The sequence below is a fragment of the Aethalodelphis obliquidens genome, unplaced genomic scaffold (genome assembly GCF_003676395.1).
Source record: "Aethalodelphis obliquidens isolate GAN/ISIS:26980383/991018 unplaced genomic scaffold, ASM367639v1 scaffold3, whole genome shotgun sequence".
NCBI classification, from domain to species: Eukaryota; Metazoa; Chordata; class Mammalia; order Artiodactyla; family Delphinidae; genus Aethalodelphis; species Aethalodelphis obliquidens.
In genome coordinates, this window is record NW_020837947.1 from 70,250,471 (window position 1) to 70,268,488 (window position 18,018).

The 18,018-nt window shown below is 38.5% G+C and overlaps 1 protein-coding gene across 4 annotated transcripts in view; it reads left to right on the forward strand.

Annotated features, from left to right (window-relative positions):
* CEP162 (centrosomal protein 162) overlaps positions 1 to 18,018 on the forward strand; it is a 96,338-nt gene that overhangs the window by 43,196 nt on the left and 35,124 nt on the right. For all 4 annotated transcript variants that reach the window (XM_027091304.1, XM_027091308.1, XM_027091296.1 and 1 more), the window contains 7 exons: positions 1,781 to 2,063; positions 2,948 to 3,209; positions 10,392 to 10,525; positions 10,792 to 11,019; positions 11,560 to 11,700; positions 13,509 to 13,621; positions 15,746 to 15,851. In XM_027091304.1, the coding sequence (XP_026947105.1) occupies positions 1,781 to 2,063; positions 2,948 to 3,209; positions 10,392 to 10,525; positions 10,792 to 11,019; positions 11,560 to 11,700; positions 13,509 to 13,621; positions 15,746 to 15,851 (1,267 nt within the window). The remainder of the gene's footprint in view (positions 1 to 1,780; positions 2,064 to 2,947; positions 3,210 to 10,391; positions 10,526 to 10,791; positions 11,020 to 11,559; positions 11,701 to 13,508; positions 13,622 to 15,745; positions 15,852 to 18,018) is intronic.

The following is an 18,018-nucleotide window of genomic DNA, read 5'->3' on the forward strand; positions in this document are numbered from 1 at the left end:
TTTTTTTTTTTTTTAATAGTAGGGTTGTGGTTTCTTTGTAATTAGTTACTTCAGAAAGTTTATTAGGCTTCTGATCTATTTGGTTCCAGTTAGTCCCATGTGCCAGCAACTACACTAAACACTCTTTGCTACACAAAGGTTTTAAATCTGCTTTATGTCTTTGCTTCCTTGTTCTTTTGTTTTGTTTTTTCTCTCTCAATTTAATTGCAGCTGTCTGGATATTATTAGGAACAATAACCTTGTGTTTGAAAATGACACTTATAATGTGATATTTGCCAAGGGACTGAGTCACTCTTTTCAACCACGAAGTCCCATGATGTCTTGCTTTTTCATAGCATTTTTCAGTGCTGAATCTTATTGTTTGAGTTCAGACACAGAGAGTGAACCTAAGAGGCCCTGAGTTTCTCGACTCTGTTTCCTTTGATTTCTTCTTAAAAAAATAGCCCATTCTATCTTGAGCTCATCTTTTTCTCATAATATCTTGTCAAAAGTAGCCAGTAGTAGCTAGCACCTAAAAACTGCCTGTTCTCTCCTACCATTTCCTTAGTACCCCACACTCGGTAGCCATGTGGTCTGCCTTATAAACTGTTATAGGTGACAGTTTAGCCAATGTTTTGTCGCTATAAAACATGGGTTGTCACCTCTCCAGCCTCTACTATCAGTTTCCTTGCCACCCAAAACCCAAGCACTTAGCCACTGCCTCATATTTTAGGTTCTTGTCGCCACAGCACTCACATTCTAAAGGCCAGAACTAGTGAATGGCCCCGTCTAGATTGAAGGCGTTGAGGAAATGTAGTTTAGTTGGTTCACAGCAAGAACAGGGAACAGTTTTGATGAGCAGCTAGCCAGGTTCTGCTACCATTAAGAAGGAAAGAACTATTATATTTTCTGATGATTCCAGCTACTTCTGTTATTTCTAACAATTATCAAGAAGCCAATCTATCTTATGTGAAAATGGTAGCTTCTTAAACTTTCCTTTAATCTTATTTTATAAATTACAAAATTAAATGACCTAATTGACCATGATTTAGTAATTTGACAATGACAATATCCATATTTTGGGAGCTCCCATAATATGCTGATATTTAACCACATTTATAACATTTCCTTAAGGGACAGTTTCCATATTTTGAAAATCTAATGGTCTGAAATGTGACATTGCATTTAAGTGTTTTAAACCACAGAGATGATTTTATTTCAAAATCCTAGTGATTTTTCTTGTTTTACTTAAAAATTTTCCTATACTGTGATGAAATTATGCATTTTAATATTTATATTTTATGGCTCCTTGATGTAAATTATGGTTACTTACTTGGTTTCTTCTAGAAATGTGTAAAATGTTTTTAACCTTCAAATGCATGTTGACTTTATGAGATACTATAGATAAAAGATATATTACAAAAAGGCCACTTAGAAATTCATTTTTAAATTTTTCTTAGACCAAAGCAATCTCAGCCTTGTTTGGTTTGGCTTTCCTTTGAAGTAGGTCTCAGAGTCGACCATGGAGTCCTGTATATTATACAGCATTACAATTATCACCTGAAATTTAAAACAATTATGTGATGCTATGTGAGTATACTCTGTTAACCAGAATTATAAATAATATATTTAACATTAATGACCTAATTTGAATAGTTACAAATATTAGATATGTTTAATACTCTCATATATTAATCATGTAAATGTATTTTATATGTATCACGTGTATGTGTATATTAATAAAACTGATATTTGAGGAGTTATATAGGGTTCATTCTCTGTGTCCTGTCTTGTTTTATAGCTATAAGAAACTGGCTGAGAATAAAGAATCTGAATTTGTTAGACCTTTACCCCTTAATATGAACCAAAATGTTATGTCTCAAGAACCACAAACTGTGAACCAATTTTTGGACAGAAATGAAGAGAATGTAGTTTTAGAAAAGGCAACAAATGAAGGTACAGAAACTAACCATCCAAGAGTAAATGCTGTGGAAGAACAAATAGATAAAATGTACCTTGATACTTTGAAGAAAAAAATGTCTGTTGGTCCTTCATTATTACCTCAGGATGACAAAATAAATAAGGTAAGTTTTTGTAATGCAAATTGATTTGACATATTGATAAATGAAGTTATACAAATACTATTGATAAGTATGTACTTCTTAAGCTAGTGGGATTGGTTACATACTAACCTCCACGTAGATCCTGGATATCTGTGAGCAGTCTATAACAACACCCTGTAGTCCCCAAATTTAAAAATAGCACCGTAGCATTAGCTTTCTTCTTGAAGCCATTCTTTATATTTTTCATTTTTTTAGTAAAGGTAGTCCAGAGTTTGAGTAACATAAGAAAATAAAGTGTATTCGTCATTCTAGTGCTTTTCAATCTTTCTAGTAGTGTTCTGCAAAAGTAGGTAAGTTGACATTTCCTGTAAATGCTATTAGCAGCTCTTAAGAAACATATATTTCATTGTTCCTTTTTTCTCTGTTCTTGATTTATTCTGATTATATAGGCTCCATGACCACAGTATTCCGTTTTTATTTTACAGTTCTGAGCTATGTGTCTCCTTGTATGTGTCTCCTTGTATCATAAACTGTCTCCTTGTATCAATAGAATAAGGCAGGGTACTAATAAATTTTTACCTTGAGAAATCTGGAGAAAAAAGAAGCTAAGACTTTTGTCGTTTCAAAACATGTTCTTCCCTGCTCTCCTCCATGTTGATTCTAGTAATTACATGTCTTGCTTTCTGGCAAGCTTATTTTGTTTTATTATTTTGCTTTGTCTTACTCCTGACTTTGAAGATGTGCTTCCAAATACTAAAATTCGGATGAATTAGAGAACTTTAATATAATGATTTGCCTTCTATGAACTATGTTCTTTAGTAATCAGTATGGTTTTGCTATCTGTTAAATCTTATTTGCAACTGTAGTCGAAGTTTAAGTACTAAAGAGCTTGTACTTGTACGCAGACTTTTAGATCTCAACTCAGTTCTGGAGAAGAAGGGGCTGGGATTGGTAAACAGCTACCATACAAGAAGGCCAGAAGTGCACCTCCTCTATTTAAAAGAAAACCCCAGAGTGGATTATATGCATCAGTTAGGAGCTCAGGGTATGGCAAGCCCAGTTCACCCTTCAAGACATTTTCTAATCTTGAAAAGAAAACTTCAAAGGACATTATGAAGAGCAAAAGCTTGAGATCCATTCCTACCTCAAATCAGGCTAGGAAAAAAGGTAATCATATACTCTTTTCATGATAGAATTCTGTACATATAGTGTATTATTTTATTTTCTTTGTTCTCTACTTTCCCTGTTTCCTTCCTCCTTCCATGAACTTTCCTTATTCATAGAAAAAAATTATTCATAAGGTACTGCATTCCATCTTTGAAAGATTCAATTCAATTGAGTTCAGGAGGTTTTTCGTCATAAGTTCTAGGTTTTCCTGAACGAGACCCAGAAAGTATGGGAAGTGAATATAAAATAGGAGAGTCAAACCCCTCTTCATCTGGTTGGCTATGTAATATCCAAAATATTTGCCAGAGAAGAGCTATGAATTCAAAATGCAAATGGCAACGTATAAATGAGGGTCAACCATCTGGGTATTAGTTCAGTATAGACTTGGAGAGTAAGGATGTTTTATAGATCAAAGAATGCATACTTTTATACTCAGTGTCTCTGTTAGTTATTTCCTAATGTAGTTGCTTATCGCTATATTGGCAGAAGGAAAGGGTAATTTTCCTCTTAGAAGCCCATGCAACTAGTAAAAGAAATAGAAATGCTCAAGTCAAACCAACATTTCTGTTGCCTTAAGACTCCAGTGGGGAAGGGAGAGCAGTAGAGCCAGAAGCGTTTTGTTCTTTTCTTTGTGATTAAATCAAATAGGTTACCAATTCCATCATTGTTTTCTGGTGATAGTTGTCGGAGGAGAACTAACCTCACTGGAAAATTCACTTCTAGCTTAAAAAGTAGGGAAGTGCCTTTCCCTACTACTGTCAATTCCAGGACCACTTTGTCTATATTTAAAATTCTTTCAGCATTAAAGACTCTCTTCTTCTGTCTGTTTTGGTGTGTCTTCACTGCAGCGATCTGTGTGTGTAAGATGGACAGGCTAGGGCTGATCTGTGTGAGAGTGCAGGAGAACAGCAGTGGGGGATGGCTATTCTGGAGAGACAGGAATTGATTGTTGGCTTAATGCAAGCTTCCTTTCCTCCTGTTCTTAACCTACGGACCTCTGACCCCTTTTCCTAAGAAGTCTCTTGTGTTCTCTTACTTTCTCGTTTCTGTGGGACATCTGCTTGTGATGTTGTCATCTACTCATTGTTATTAATAATTAACTGCCCATTGGATCTAGTGCTTAATGTTAAGGAAAAACACTTGGAACATTTCCCAAATTTTAGAATCATCAAGAGGAGTGTGAAAATTTTTCATTAATGTTTTAGGAGTATTCATTCTGTACTTTCGGGATCAAGAAAATGAAATTTTGTTTTTAATATTATTTACTCTATTGTATGTATTTTAGATAAACTAACCACCAACATTTTTGAAGTTTACTTTATACAGATCCATTCACATAACAAATATTTTTTGAGCACCGACCTTGGTCCAGGCAATATTAGAGGCCCTTGAGATACATTGGTAAACAAAGTAGGCAAAGATATCTCCCCTCCCTCATTTTGTGAAACTTTCATCTGATGAGGAGAGATAAACTTTTAGCAATATGCATAATAAATCAGTAAATGAGGTTATATGCTAAGGAAAACTAAAGGTAGAGCAAGAACGTCAGTGGGGGAGGTCACAGTTTTCAATAAGATAGAGTAGGCCTCCTTGAGAGAGAGCCATTTGAACAAAGACTTGGAGGAGGCAAAGGAATTGGCCGTGTGGATAGCTAGGGGAAGCGTATTCCAGAAAAATGAAATGACTAAATAGTGCAAAAGTTCTGAAGTAGGGAGCGATACCTGGCATGTTCAGGGAACAGCATGGAAGCCCATACGGCGTGGGCAGAGAGAGTAGGAGATGAGACCAGAGAGTCAAGGGAGAGGCACATGTAGGCTTTTCTAGGGCATTTTAAAGACTTAGGCTTTCACTCTTAGTGTGAAAACATGAGCCAATGAAAAGTTTTGAGCATGAGAGTGATTCATCTAATTATCCTTTAGACAGATTTCTTTGGCTGATACCTTATAGACCATATACATATAAACATATACACACACTGTAGAGGACACAGGAAGAAGCTCAGAGCCCAGTTAGAAGGTGATGTTAGGAGTGCAGGCTAGAAGTGATGGGGCTGGAACCAGTGTGGCAGCAGTGGTGGTGATGAGAAGCAGTTGGGTAAGGGTATATTTAGAAGACAGAACCAAGAGTCTAAAAGATCGGTTTGGGGTTGTGAGAGAGGAATCGAGGATGATGGCAACTGGGAGAATGAAGTTACTCTCTCGCTGGGATGGGGAAGGCTGAGGGGGAGTAGATCTGGGGGTGGAGAGAAGACCAAGAGTTCAGCTGTCGAGGTGATAGTTTTGAGGTGTCTGTTCTACACACAAGTAGAGAAAACAAGGAGGCAGCTAGGTAGAAAAGTGTAGAGTTAAGAGGGTGGTGTGGACTGTAGGTTTCAGACGTTAAAGATGAATATTTTTGAAGCCATGTTTGTCTGGGTTTTTTTAATTGAAGTATAGTTGATTTACAATATTGTGTTAGTTTCAGATGTACAGCATAGTGAAATTTTTTTTTGCAGATTATATTCCATTATAGGTGATTACAGGATATTGGGTATAATTCTCTTTGCTGTACAGTGAATACTTGTTGCTTATCAATTCTATGTGTAGTAGTTTGTGTCTGTTAATCCCACACTTCTAGTTTGTCCCTCCCACCCCTCTCTCCCCTTGGTAACGACGAGTTTGTTGTCTATGTCTGTGAGTCTTTCTGTTTTGTATGTATCATTTGTATTATTTTTTAGGTTCCACATAGAAGTTTTATATAGTATTTGTCTTTCTCAGTCTGACTTAACTTCACTAAGCATAATGTTCTCTGCAACTGATGAAGATTATCAAGAGAGCATATCTAGAGAAAAAGGAGCCAGGGCCTGAACCCTGGGCATGCTAACCTTAAGAGGTCAGGCGGAAGAGGAGTCGCCTGCAAAGAAGACAGAGCAAGGTTGCAGGAAACCTGAATATGCGGGGTCCTGAAAGCCAGGTGAAGACAGTGTGTAAAGGAGAATTGATCTGCTCTATCAGTTGCTGCTGAGGGATAAAGAGAGATGGGGACTGACAGCTGGCCTTTGGGTTTAGCAGAAAGGAAGCCATCAGTATTGGACAAGCAGTTTCCGTGGATATGTGGCTGTGAAAGGCAAGCTGAGTGAGAATAGGAGGAGTGGAGTTGGATACTTCGAGCTCTAGATGCCCCTGGAGGAAAGCATGTAAAAGGTAGGAAGAACAAAATGGGGCAGTAGCTGGCATGGAAGTGGAGTTAGGAGAAGCCTTTTATTTTGCTTTGTTTTGATTTAATGGGAGAAATAATAGTTGTGAATGAATAATAGTATGTTTATGCACTTTGGAAAGATGCAGTGGACAGGCAGAAATGCATGATGGAGGGGAGAATTGCTAGAGCAGTGTCCTTGAGTAGAGGAGCTGTCTTGGGATCCAGTGCACATGGGAAGAGTTGGCTTCAGAGAGGACCATGGACAGTTCGCCTGTGGGCAGGCCGATAGGAAGGGGGGAGATGTGGGTGCAGACTGGTGGGTGGGTAGAAGTGGTGAGAGGTTGCTTCCATTACTCTGAGAAGTAAAGTACAATGTGATGAGGTGGCAGTGAAGTTGGGGCAGGGGTGTTGGAGGAGGGAAGATGTGAAAAGGCAATCCTGGAGGGTTAGACTGCAGCAGGAAGCGTCGGCGTGCAGTTTGTGACCACGAGTGTAAGTTGAGACCAGGCAGGGTGTGTGTGTATTTGTGTATGTGTGTGCACAGCCACATTCTACTGCACGATTGCAGGTGTTGGGTAGTTGTATAGTTGGGGTTGTCAAGAGGCGTGGCTTTTGCCAAATGAGTACAGTGAACTGAGAGAGGAGCAAGAAGGGAGAGACCAAGGTATGTGGAATGTAAGTTGAGTCGTGAAGGAAGAAAAGACATCAGGGGGGTGATACAGCATGACACAGGCAGGACCACAAAGTGAGTCCCAGGGGGTCCCAAGGATGGTGGGAATCCAGGTGGGAGGAAGGATTGATGGAGAGTAAATGCGTTACTGGTGATAGAAAAAGATCTAGAGCGCCAGTGGGAGAGAGCAGCTGGGGCGGAGAGGCACGTATATACAGGGGTTGAAAGGATCTCCTGTGCGTGTATGGAAATTACTGAGAGTGAAGAGAAGTAATGTCATGGGGTGGGAAGGAAACGAGGGGGTTGGTATAGAGGTTGATAGATTAAAGTAATATTTTTATGGATATTTTTCCCTATTTCACAATTTCATAGTGCTTGTGACTACCGAAATAAAAAAGAAACACATCAGTAAAATTCATATTAAAGTACAATGGTAAACTGTGACTGTCTATTTTTATACTGAGCTACTTTTTCTCATTAGACTATCCATTAAGTATGATTTTTTAATCTCTGTCTTTTTATTGGAAAATTTCCCAGAGTGACTTTAGTTTCATTTCCAAAGAACTGGAATTCCTTTGGGGTGGTTGTTACTTGTCACAGGTTGGGTCTTCAAGAAGCAGACCCTGAGGCAAAGATGAGTGTCCAGAAAGTCTAGAGACTGTGCTTGGGATCCACATTGGGTATGATGAAGAAGAAGCCCAATGACTGGGGCTTACGCAGTTAGAAGGCTTCTTTTTTTTCACGTAACCAAGAAACCAGGGCTCGTCAGTTCATAGCTGGTGCAACTGTGCAAGGATCCTTCTTTCCTGCTGCAAAATCCTTAGTCGGTGACTTTTGTCTTCTTTGTCACAAGATGGCTACACAACCTCCAGGCCTGTCAGGAGGAGAGGTGAAAGGTAAAAGGTCCCTGCCTGTTAACTCAGCAGCTTCTTAATCAGAAAAGTAGTCACTTTCTTGGAAGTGCCATGTAGGAAACTTCTGCTTTCATCTTATTGGCCAGAACTTTGATCCTGTGTTTCCTTCCCACCCCTCTCCCCAGTTGCATGGAGTCCAGGGGGATGGGTGTTTTTAACTGGCACACTGCTGCCCAGGGCAAAATTAGGTTTCTGTTATTAGGGAGGAAAAGGAGATTGGCGGCTACTGGTGTCTGCACGTGGCAGTTTTCCTTTTTATTCTAAATTAACTTTCTTGGGCTATTGCCTCTTATATTTTTATCTTTAGACTGATACGTTGATTGTCACAGAAGGAATAATTGCCCATTCTTTAAATTTAAAAAACACAGAGAAGTAAAAAGAAAGCAATAATTAGCCAGGAACAACTGAGGTCACACTGGGTGAACCTCTTTCCATGCTTCTTGTATGTATGTCCTTGTCCAGGTCGAAGGAAGCGGGGATGGGAGCTGGAAGGAAGGAGACAGGCAGGACAAACAGACAAAGCATTTTATAAGAACAGATCACACTTCATAAGTTCTTTTTAAATAAAATATTAGATTGAGTTTTACTTAAATCTGTAAGACGAGAAAGAAACTTCATCCTAAGAAATACTACATCTCAAAAGATCCCTTTAAGAAAATAGACTGTGGAAACCTCTGAAAGGTTGGCAAAACCATGTTGTTGTTTTTACCTACATTTTGTACATTATCTGTTTTCCCTTCTATGAAATATGAGGTAGTAAAACCCCCAGTCACATGCCTGCTACCCATTTTTGTTGGATTTATTTTTACTTGTTCAGGATATATTTAGTTTATTCGCTCCAGCAACTGTAATTCTCCTCAGCTTTTGAATGAGGGTCTTGGTTCTGGCTATGAAAGGGCCAGAATGCTTTTCACCAGTCCCTTATCCATCGCTTCTCCATTCTGGAATTATTTTGATTGGTTTCTTATTTGACTGAATTTTCTTAATCCATTGTTTTTTCAAGAAGGGTTCATGGGTTCCAAATTCTGCAGTGTTTTTTCACGTTTGAATTTTATATCCAAGCAAATTTTCTTTCGGGCATAAAGGGAAAAGATACTGTCCATGTACTATTATTGAAAATAATTACTTAGAGAAACCAAAGTTAAGAATCCAGGAAGGGAGAATTGTGGTATAAAAGCACTGGCTGACTGCAGCTTGAGCAAGAACCACCTGCCACTCTTGGCCACCACATCCCAGGGAGAATCACAACGCTAGCAGAATCACACCCCATTCGTTGGCCGTGTTGATGCACCTCCAGTGACTTGGAAGGATTGATGCCTGCTTCTACAGTGATTCAAACAGTTCCTTTATGAACACTGTAAGACATTTCTCGAGAAAAACCTTCCACGTCAAACAATCCAATTCAATATGATTACTACTCTATAAGGAAAATCCTGCGTGCCCGGAAAAGATTAGAAGGAAATCTCGGGCTGAGGTACTATTGGGGACGTGTTTCTTCTTTTGACTTTCCTGTATTTTCCAAATCTTTTAATGACCGTGTATTTCACTTTAATGAAAAAGTAAACTCTGCATTTGAAAAGTTAGCATCTTGAAAAAATTATATTAAAAATATAAATTTCAAATGCTTCATTTACATCTAAAGCAATCAAATAAATATTTACTCAGTGTGCAGTTCAGAATCTGTAATAATTGAACATGGGCCTCAAGACCTCTCTAGGTATTTCCCTTAAATGTTTATTTTTATTATTAACTGAATAACTTACTGGCCTTAGAATTATTTCCACTGTTTGAGGATTTACGAGGTACCTTTTAAAAGCTGAAAATCTCACCAGAATATATATACATTAATCACATTTTTTCTAATTTAATAAACAGGGTATTATAGCAGTATTATCATTTTGTTTTTTAATCAGATTTAAACTACTTGTTATAAAGTTTCCATGTAATTTATATTATTCCAGTGATACTATATCTTGATATACGTTACTTATAAAAAATGTGCTCTGAAAGCACACTTAATCTGAAGTAAAATGGTTCATAAAGTTATCAGCTGCTCTTTGATTCATTGTTAAGATATTTTTATTTGTTACTGCTGTGAACATTTGACAGAATAATTATTGAAAAATAATAAAACCTGAAATTATCCCAATCTACATTCTCCTCACGTTTATTCAGCTCCAGTTGTCATTTGACGTGAATCTTGTGTCATTACCCTTCTGTGTCAAATTGAGCAGAATGTTGATTACGGGCAGGAGTTCGGAGTGCAGTGGAACAGATGCGTTGCAGGCGTCAGCCTGCTTCATGATCCCCGTTTGTCTTAGTGTTCTCATTGTATTAGTACTTACTGTTACATAATTGCTGAATACACACTCAACTTAGTTTGTATTTGTGGTGCTTTTATCCGTTGCTTACAATCTTCAGAGGTCTTATCTGGAACGAGACTCATCAGGCCTGCAGCTTTGGGTAAAGCAGCACCCCAAACGGAAAGTTGCCTGGCTACTCCTAAGACGTCTGAAGGCCCTCCAGAAGCAGATTCCTGTGCTCAGGTTCAGAATGTAGGTATTGAATTTCAAAATAATATTCATAATGTTTTTATGTTCTGTAATTATATATTGAAAGTAAATTATAAATAATGAAATATATGTAATTTCTTTTATGTTGACTGATGTTCTTGTCACACAAGAATTTATTGATCTTCTTATACAGTAGAACATTGTTAACCATGTCATTTTTATTCTTTGTGGGTTTTTTTCCCCTAACCACCTGTGTTCAAACCTAATAGTATAACTCTACATAATGAAGTAATGCTTTTCCTTTAAAGGATTCTTCAGGATACCATGGTGGGAACAAGGAGACAGAATTGATTATGTTTAAAAGAGTTCAGGAAGCAGAGGAAAAATGGAGGGGTGCCCAAGCCCTAATTGAGCAGATTAAAGTCACATTCTCAGAAAAGGAGAGAGAGCTGGAAAACAAGGTGGAGGAACTAAAGAGACAACAGGAAAAGGAACTCTTCAGGCTGAATCAAGACAATTATATTCTACAAGCCAAGGTACTAGACACATTGTCCTACTTCTCCTTTTATTTAATTAAAAAAGAACTGGTACTCCCCGCTAAATGCATTGTCATTTGCTTGTCGCTGGGGCTGCTTCACTTGATATATTTGCTGTATAAAACATGAACATGGTTCCTGAGAGTGCCTCCTTACAGAAGAGCCTACATGGAACCCCTGGGGGGGAAAATTGAAATTGAAATTGGCTCATTTTGATAGTTTTCTTGTTAGCAGTCCTTTCTGAAAACAAATCCTTTGGTTCACTGTGACCTTCACGGAAGACAGAGTTTCAGAAAGAAAGCTATGGAAGGTCTAGATTCAGAAAGTGACACTGTGTAGCATTTCTGAGTTACTTCCATCATCAGAACTACCAGCACGAAGCACACTGAAGTAGTTTAACTGTAGTTGGTGTTGTGATCATTCCACTGTGGTTATAAGGCAGTCTTAGGTTTATGTACCTCGAATTTTCTGTTATTCTCCCTCACTGCTCACTGTATTATTTCCTTCTCCAAATAAAACAATACCTGCATGTTCTCAAAGTTAAGTGGCTTTGAAGAATCAAACAAAAAACAAAGGTGGTTGCATTTTGGAGAAACAGCTGATCCTGTCACTGAAGAAAAATTGAAGCAAATCCAAAAAGAAATACAAGAACAAGAGACACTTCTTCAAGGATATCAACAGGTATGGCTCTTCACATAGTTTGTCTTGAGATTCTTTGATTATAAAAATAAGGCATTTAAAAATATTTGTGTCCATTTAACAGGTAATGGGAATTCTGGCAATGCGAGGAAGTAATAATTTGACTAGTCTGTACATTTCTCATGGGCAGAATTAAAGTGGTTAAGGGCATGGGCTCTGGATTCAAAAAATCTGGTTTTAGACTTTGCTTCACTACCTGCTGTGCAGCCTTAGGCAGATCATTTCACCTCTCAGCCAGTTTCCTCATCTGTGAAGTGGGAATGAGGATAATAGTACCTGTCTCATAAGGTGGTTGTGAAATTAAAATAAGACAGTACGGATCAACCACTTCGTGCCTTCCACACAGTAACCGGTTACTGCCTGTTGCCTGTTACTAATTGTAATAGCCATATTTCCTTAGAAACTGTCCTCTTTTTCTTTAATTTTCTATAATTTTTTCAGTAGATAATATTGGCTAGTTTTGATATTATATTGAGAAATATAAATCTGAAATCAATTGCCAGTGCCCTGAGAGTGAAAAACAATTGAATTAAATGGGAGAAAATGAGTGTGTCCTATAGAAGCCATACATTTGTTCTCTGGGATGATGGAGCGTTGGTGGTGTTGACCTGACAGTCAGCCAGGGCAGGTTTGGTGATCCCCAGAATGAGACTTGTCTTAGTTTCTTTTCCATCACTCCTTTTTCTTAACTTCCCTCCCCTTCTTCTTCTGTCTCATTACCTTTTTCTTTTGTGACAACAATAGCCTAAGCATCCAGCCTACCGATAACCAGCATTTTCATTCCAGGGACATCCAGAGAAAGCATCACCACGTCAGAGACTACAGCTTTTGCTGTAAATGAAATTGTACTGATTTTGCAGGACACCCCACCATAGAGTTAGTGAGAACCGTCCAAAAACCCTTCCTGCCATTCTGAGCTTGCTGTTTAGGACATGGGTTTTAAGGAGGACTTCACAGACCTATGAGTATGCCAACCACCCACTCTCACAAAGATAATACAAAATTTATGTGTCTGTGTATGTATGTATTTTTCGGAGTTTCATTAATTCTGCAGATAATCAAGCACAGACTGTGTGCCAGGCACTAGGCCAGACGTGGTGAGACAGTTCATAGTTTTCATTAGATCCTCAAAGGTCCGTGGTTTTCATCAGATTCTTGATTTTAAAGAGGTTACTAAGCCAGAGCATCTAAGCACAGATGGGTACTTTCTCTCCCTGATCTCACTGTTTGAGTCCCCCTTCAGCTCAAGTCAGGTGCTGTACTGGGTCTAGTCTCTGCTCTGCTCTGTCCTGATCTTCCACAAACACCCAGTCTCTAACTCCCTGCTCACAGAAAGTTCCAGAAACAAACATGGATACCCACCATGGGTATATCCAATTACCTCACGGCAGAAAGATGGGCCAAAAATAGGAAAAAAGAAGGTGCAAACAGTCCCACTGGCCTTTCCATCCCTGGTGCCTGAAGTCAGGATGTGGTTATTCCTGCAGTCTCTCCCCCATTTACTCCTGTGAAATGCGGTACATTATACTGACAGGCTCTTTGGCTTTGGGAATTTTTTTGCAACTTTTTTTTCAAGTAAGCGTTTTGAGCATTTTAGAAAGAATTGTTTTCAGGTAACAGATTTTCTTCTGAGACAAATCAAAGAGTTTGAAAAAGATTTTGCTTACTCAAAAACTGAAGAAATTTAAAAGCTATTAAAAATGTTTAAAGGATGTATCTTTTAGAAGCAGATACACTTATGTAAGCACTACTGATTTTTAACTAAAACATAATTTCCCGTGTATAAAAAGGAAAACGAAAAATTGTATAATCAAGTGAAAGATCTCCAAGAACAAAACAAGAAAAATGAGGAGCGAATGTTCAAGGAAAACCAGAGTTTATTCAGCGAGTTAGCTGCCTTAAAGTAAGTCCTTTTAAAATTCTTAAAATCAAATATACTTGGACTACTTCTAAGCATTTTATTGTTATAGTAATAAAACATTTAGGATACTTAGAAATTTTAAAAAATTGTACACTGATTTACAGTTCTGTAACTTTTGTATTTTTAATATTCAGTGGATTTTCTCTCGATACTAGATGACTGGTACATACTTTCAGTATTTTCAGTATATTCGTATCTGAGTTTGACATCTATTTCAGGAAATTGAATATTCCTTTTAAGCCTGAGATACTTGGGTAATACATCTTAGGAATAATGCTGTTAGTAATAATAGTAAAGAGAAAATACAGTATTATTTACTGTCTTAGGTCAGGTTCCATACAAGTAGAGCGTGAGGTGGGGATCCTCGTGGAGGTGATTTCCCGGAGGGTTAGTCTCAGGAGATGGGGAGCCAGAGAAGCGAGATGGGGGCGGGTAGCAGGAGGGGAGGCAAGTAAGAATGTGGTCTCGGCTGGAGGCTGGCTTCATTCTGCTCTCGCCAGGAGGCTCAGGAGAACACATTGCATTGCAGAGTTGGCCCCTACTTGAGGCACGTGGGGGGCAGCCTTTTGTACCCCCAAGGCAGCCAGTCCCTGGCTGAGGTGGGCCCCAGGGAGCGAGTGGGGGTATCCTCTGGGCCAGGGGTCAGGGGTTGCTATTTGGCAAGGGCATTTCTCTAGAGAAGGAGAACCTGCGAGTTATTACAACCAGCGCTCACCGTGGCAGGCTGACGGGGCACCAGCACCCACTTAAGAATCAATCATACTTCAGACTGTACGGCCTTTGGGATGTTATCACATCCGTCTTTAACACACTAAGTGAAAGAGCTGAACCAACACATGTGGGCAAGTTAGGGTACTGTCTTCTTTTGGGAAATGACTGCCAGCTATGCATTATTTCACCTAAACACCTAAAACCTCAGATAGGACCGCTGTCAGAAGAAATTTCTTTGGCTCTGAATGTCATGTATGCTTTATTTATTTACATACTTCTTCCATTTTTTTTGTAAGGTAACTTAGGGCATGTGAGGCAGGGCTGCTGTTAGCTCACACTCATCTTTCTTGCAAAATAGAAAAAAGCATATCTTGTAGCAGACAAAGCTGGGAAGTACACAGGTTGGCTAGTGAGGGCACTTTTGTGTAAATTAGGAAGGGGAAAATGCCCCTTTCTCCTGGTAAGTGTGACCCCAAGCCAAGGCTGATAATCTGCACAGTTCTGAGGCATGAAGGCATTTACATCTGCTTTCTTCCCAGATGCTTCAATAAAGTATTTTAAAATTTCATATCTGATAATGTTTCCTGGCTTTTTTTTTTTTTGCGGTATGCGAGCCTCTCACTGCTGTGGCCTCTCCCGTTGTGGAGCACAGGCTCCGGACGCGCAGGCTCAGCAGCCATGGCTCACGGGCCCAGCTGCTCCGCGGCATGTGGGATCCTCCCAGACCGGGGCACGAACCCATGTCCCCTGCATTGGCAGGCGGACTCTCAACCACTGCGCCACCAGGGAAGCCCTGTTGCCTGGCTTTTAAGAGAGAAGATCTATTCCAGGATCCAAACCTGAAGCTCTGAATGAATTTTCACAATGGAATAAATGGTTTCTTTAGAAAGTAGGGTTAGGTGATCATATGTGTACTCCTAAACTTGTATAATATCTCTGGAAAAAAACAGAAAAATTGATTCTAAGGTACCAGTAGTAGACTGTGTTTGTTTTTGTTTGTTAGTTTCCACGGGTATGATTGGCAATTTGTGTTTCTCAGGAGTCTAGAATGATGTGACAAGGAGTACGGAACACCACAGGGGAAATGCAGCAAGTCTTTCTGGGAGATTGATTTTTTTTTTTTTCTGAGAATTGGCAGGAAATATTTTTATATTACAAATAAACCAGTACTCTTAGGGTTTTGGTTCTTTTAGATTATACATAAAAATTTCACATGAAGTATACTTCTCTTTTAGTATTTTAGTATTGTAATCTTTAGTTTAAATAAACTTTCTCTTCAGTGACTCACATAGTTTCAACGTGCAAAGTGTTTTTAATTTTTAAGAATTGAATATTTTGTATTGAAAGGAGTACCTTTTAAAAAATATATATTTTTTTATTTTCAAAATAAATCAGAGAACAGATGCATAAAAGTCGTTTCCTGTCTCAAGTAGTTGAAGATTCAGAGCCCACCAGAAACGAGAATTTTACAGATCTGTTAGCAGAACTACGGGTGGCACAGGTAAGTTGCGTAAGGATTTTAACCATTAGCAATAGGAAAGATTGTTATAAAAATCTCTACATGTGTAAAAAAAAAATCTGCTTTTGTAATTTATGAAAAAATAAACTCTGCTTATAAATTTCATACCAATTAAAAATTAGGAAATATCTAAGGTTAGCACTGGGACACATGTGACCTTACTATAGAGGAGACAATGTGATGCTGGCTGTAGATGGCATCCTCTTTATAATCCAACCCCTCATCAGGCATTTTTCACGTGGAGCCATGGTTGGACGCATAACCTTATTTAGGGCATGTATACCTAACTTCAAATTCCTCATTGGAAATGTACGGCTAAAATAGGAAAATAATTTGAAGATAATCATTCACCTTAAAAAGTTAGCTGGCTTTTCCTCTGTCTTCCCAAGCGGACTGTGCAGTTCTAGGGGCCAGAGGCTATATCTGCAAATATGTGTGTCTGATGTGCCTAACACAGAGGTGAAATGCAATAGCTACTGTATAACTTTTTTCTTTATTTGTATTGAATTGTTATAAAGAATATGGCCTAGAATTTTCTAAAGCAGTATTTATCAATAGGAGAAGTTTGGGGATTTAGGGCAGACTAATTCTGTCTTAAGCAGAACAGTTCTAAGCATTGCATGATTTTTATCACTCCTGTCGCCAGGAACTATGCTCATAGCACCCACCAGTCGCTGCAACACTCAAAAGCACTGCCACGTTTCCAGACATCTCCTGTGGGAGGGCAGTCAACTCTCCCCACTCCCTCCCATTAAGAACCACAGCACTAAACTAAAAAGTCCTTCCAATCTATTTGAATGATTATGTAAATTAGAAAAATTCCAATTACATATCACTTTTTAAATAGAAATTTATTATATAAAGTTAGGTTATATAGCACTTTAAACATGCCTTAGTTCAATAATTGATGCTTAACAGACTTGTATGTAAAATACATCTTCAAATATGAATCCATTAGAGAACTTTCTTAAGATGCATGTATGTACAGAATGATTAGATAGGTAGGCAGATAAGTAGAAAGAAGGAATAAATGATTGGACACCCGCACTTATCAGTGGGCCTCAAAAACTAGCAAGTTAGGAGAGCAATTAACATTGCTGAAGTTTATGAAGACTTGGGAAAACATGGTAAGGTTTCAAGCACAGCATTAGCTTCATTTGAAGGCTGTTATTAGTGACCTTTTAAAAGTGCTACTTTGAACACACTTTTTTCTGACAAACGGGAAACTAAAACTGCCACTGAAATCACTGGAAAGTGCTGGCTAAAATATAAGAAACATCTTGTAAATGCATAACCCAGCTCTCAAGAAAGTAAGGGGAATCTCTAGGGGTCAGAAATGAACAGGGATACAAACCTAGCAGTAAACATTGCTCCTAGGCTACCAGTTCAGTAACCACGAGCCTTGAGCTTTAACAGCAAAGTAGAGATAGGACCCCAGGATTTCAAAGGGCCACATCCTTCAGTAAAACAGTGGTCCATGAAAAAATCCACCCACCTTCAGAAGGGGCTGAGATATCAAGAAAGCTTATCTGCCTTAACTTGATTTCTATATAGAGAGGGGGGGAAAAAATCTCTGCTCAGTGTCTTACTAGTTGTTCAGTATAAATGTCATCCCTACTGCCTTCATTGTTGTTTTAGTATTTGAATTGACAGTACTTTAAAGGTTTGGTCATACTCAAACTGGAAAAGGAAAATAGCATAAAAGGTGGTCCTGAGTTAGTGATCATCTTAAGTGTGTCTTAAGAAACACATGCAAAACACTCTTAGGGGTATCCATCCTTAACCCAGCTCACATGGTATTCCTTCAGATAAAATCCTGCTGACGGTACGCCCAGAATGCAGAATTACAAAACCCAGGGAAACAACCCACCGTGAGCAGGCATGGGATGATTTAATAAACAGCAGGATTAGAACCCCAATCAAACTACTGAGTAGACTATGAAATGTATAGACTTTAAATGATTTAATATACAAAATAAGTGAGAAATGCAGTGTGAGGAAAGAACAAAACAGACTAGGCAAATTCAGAGAAAAATAAACAGAATAAGTAGAAAAATTAAATAGATCATACATAACTAAGAAGAAATTGGTAAACTAGAAGATAGATCTAAGGAGCTTAGAGTGAAACACAAAAAATAGAGAAATGAAA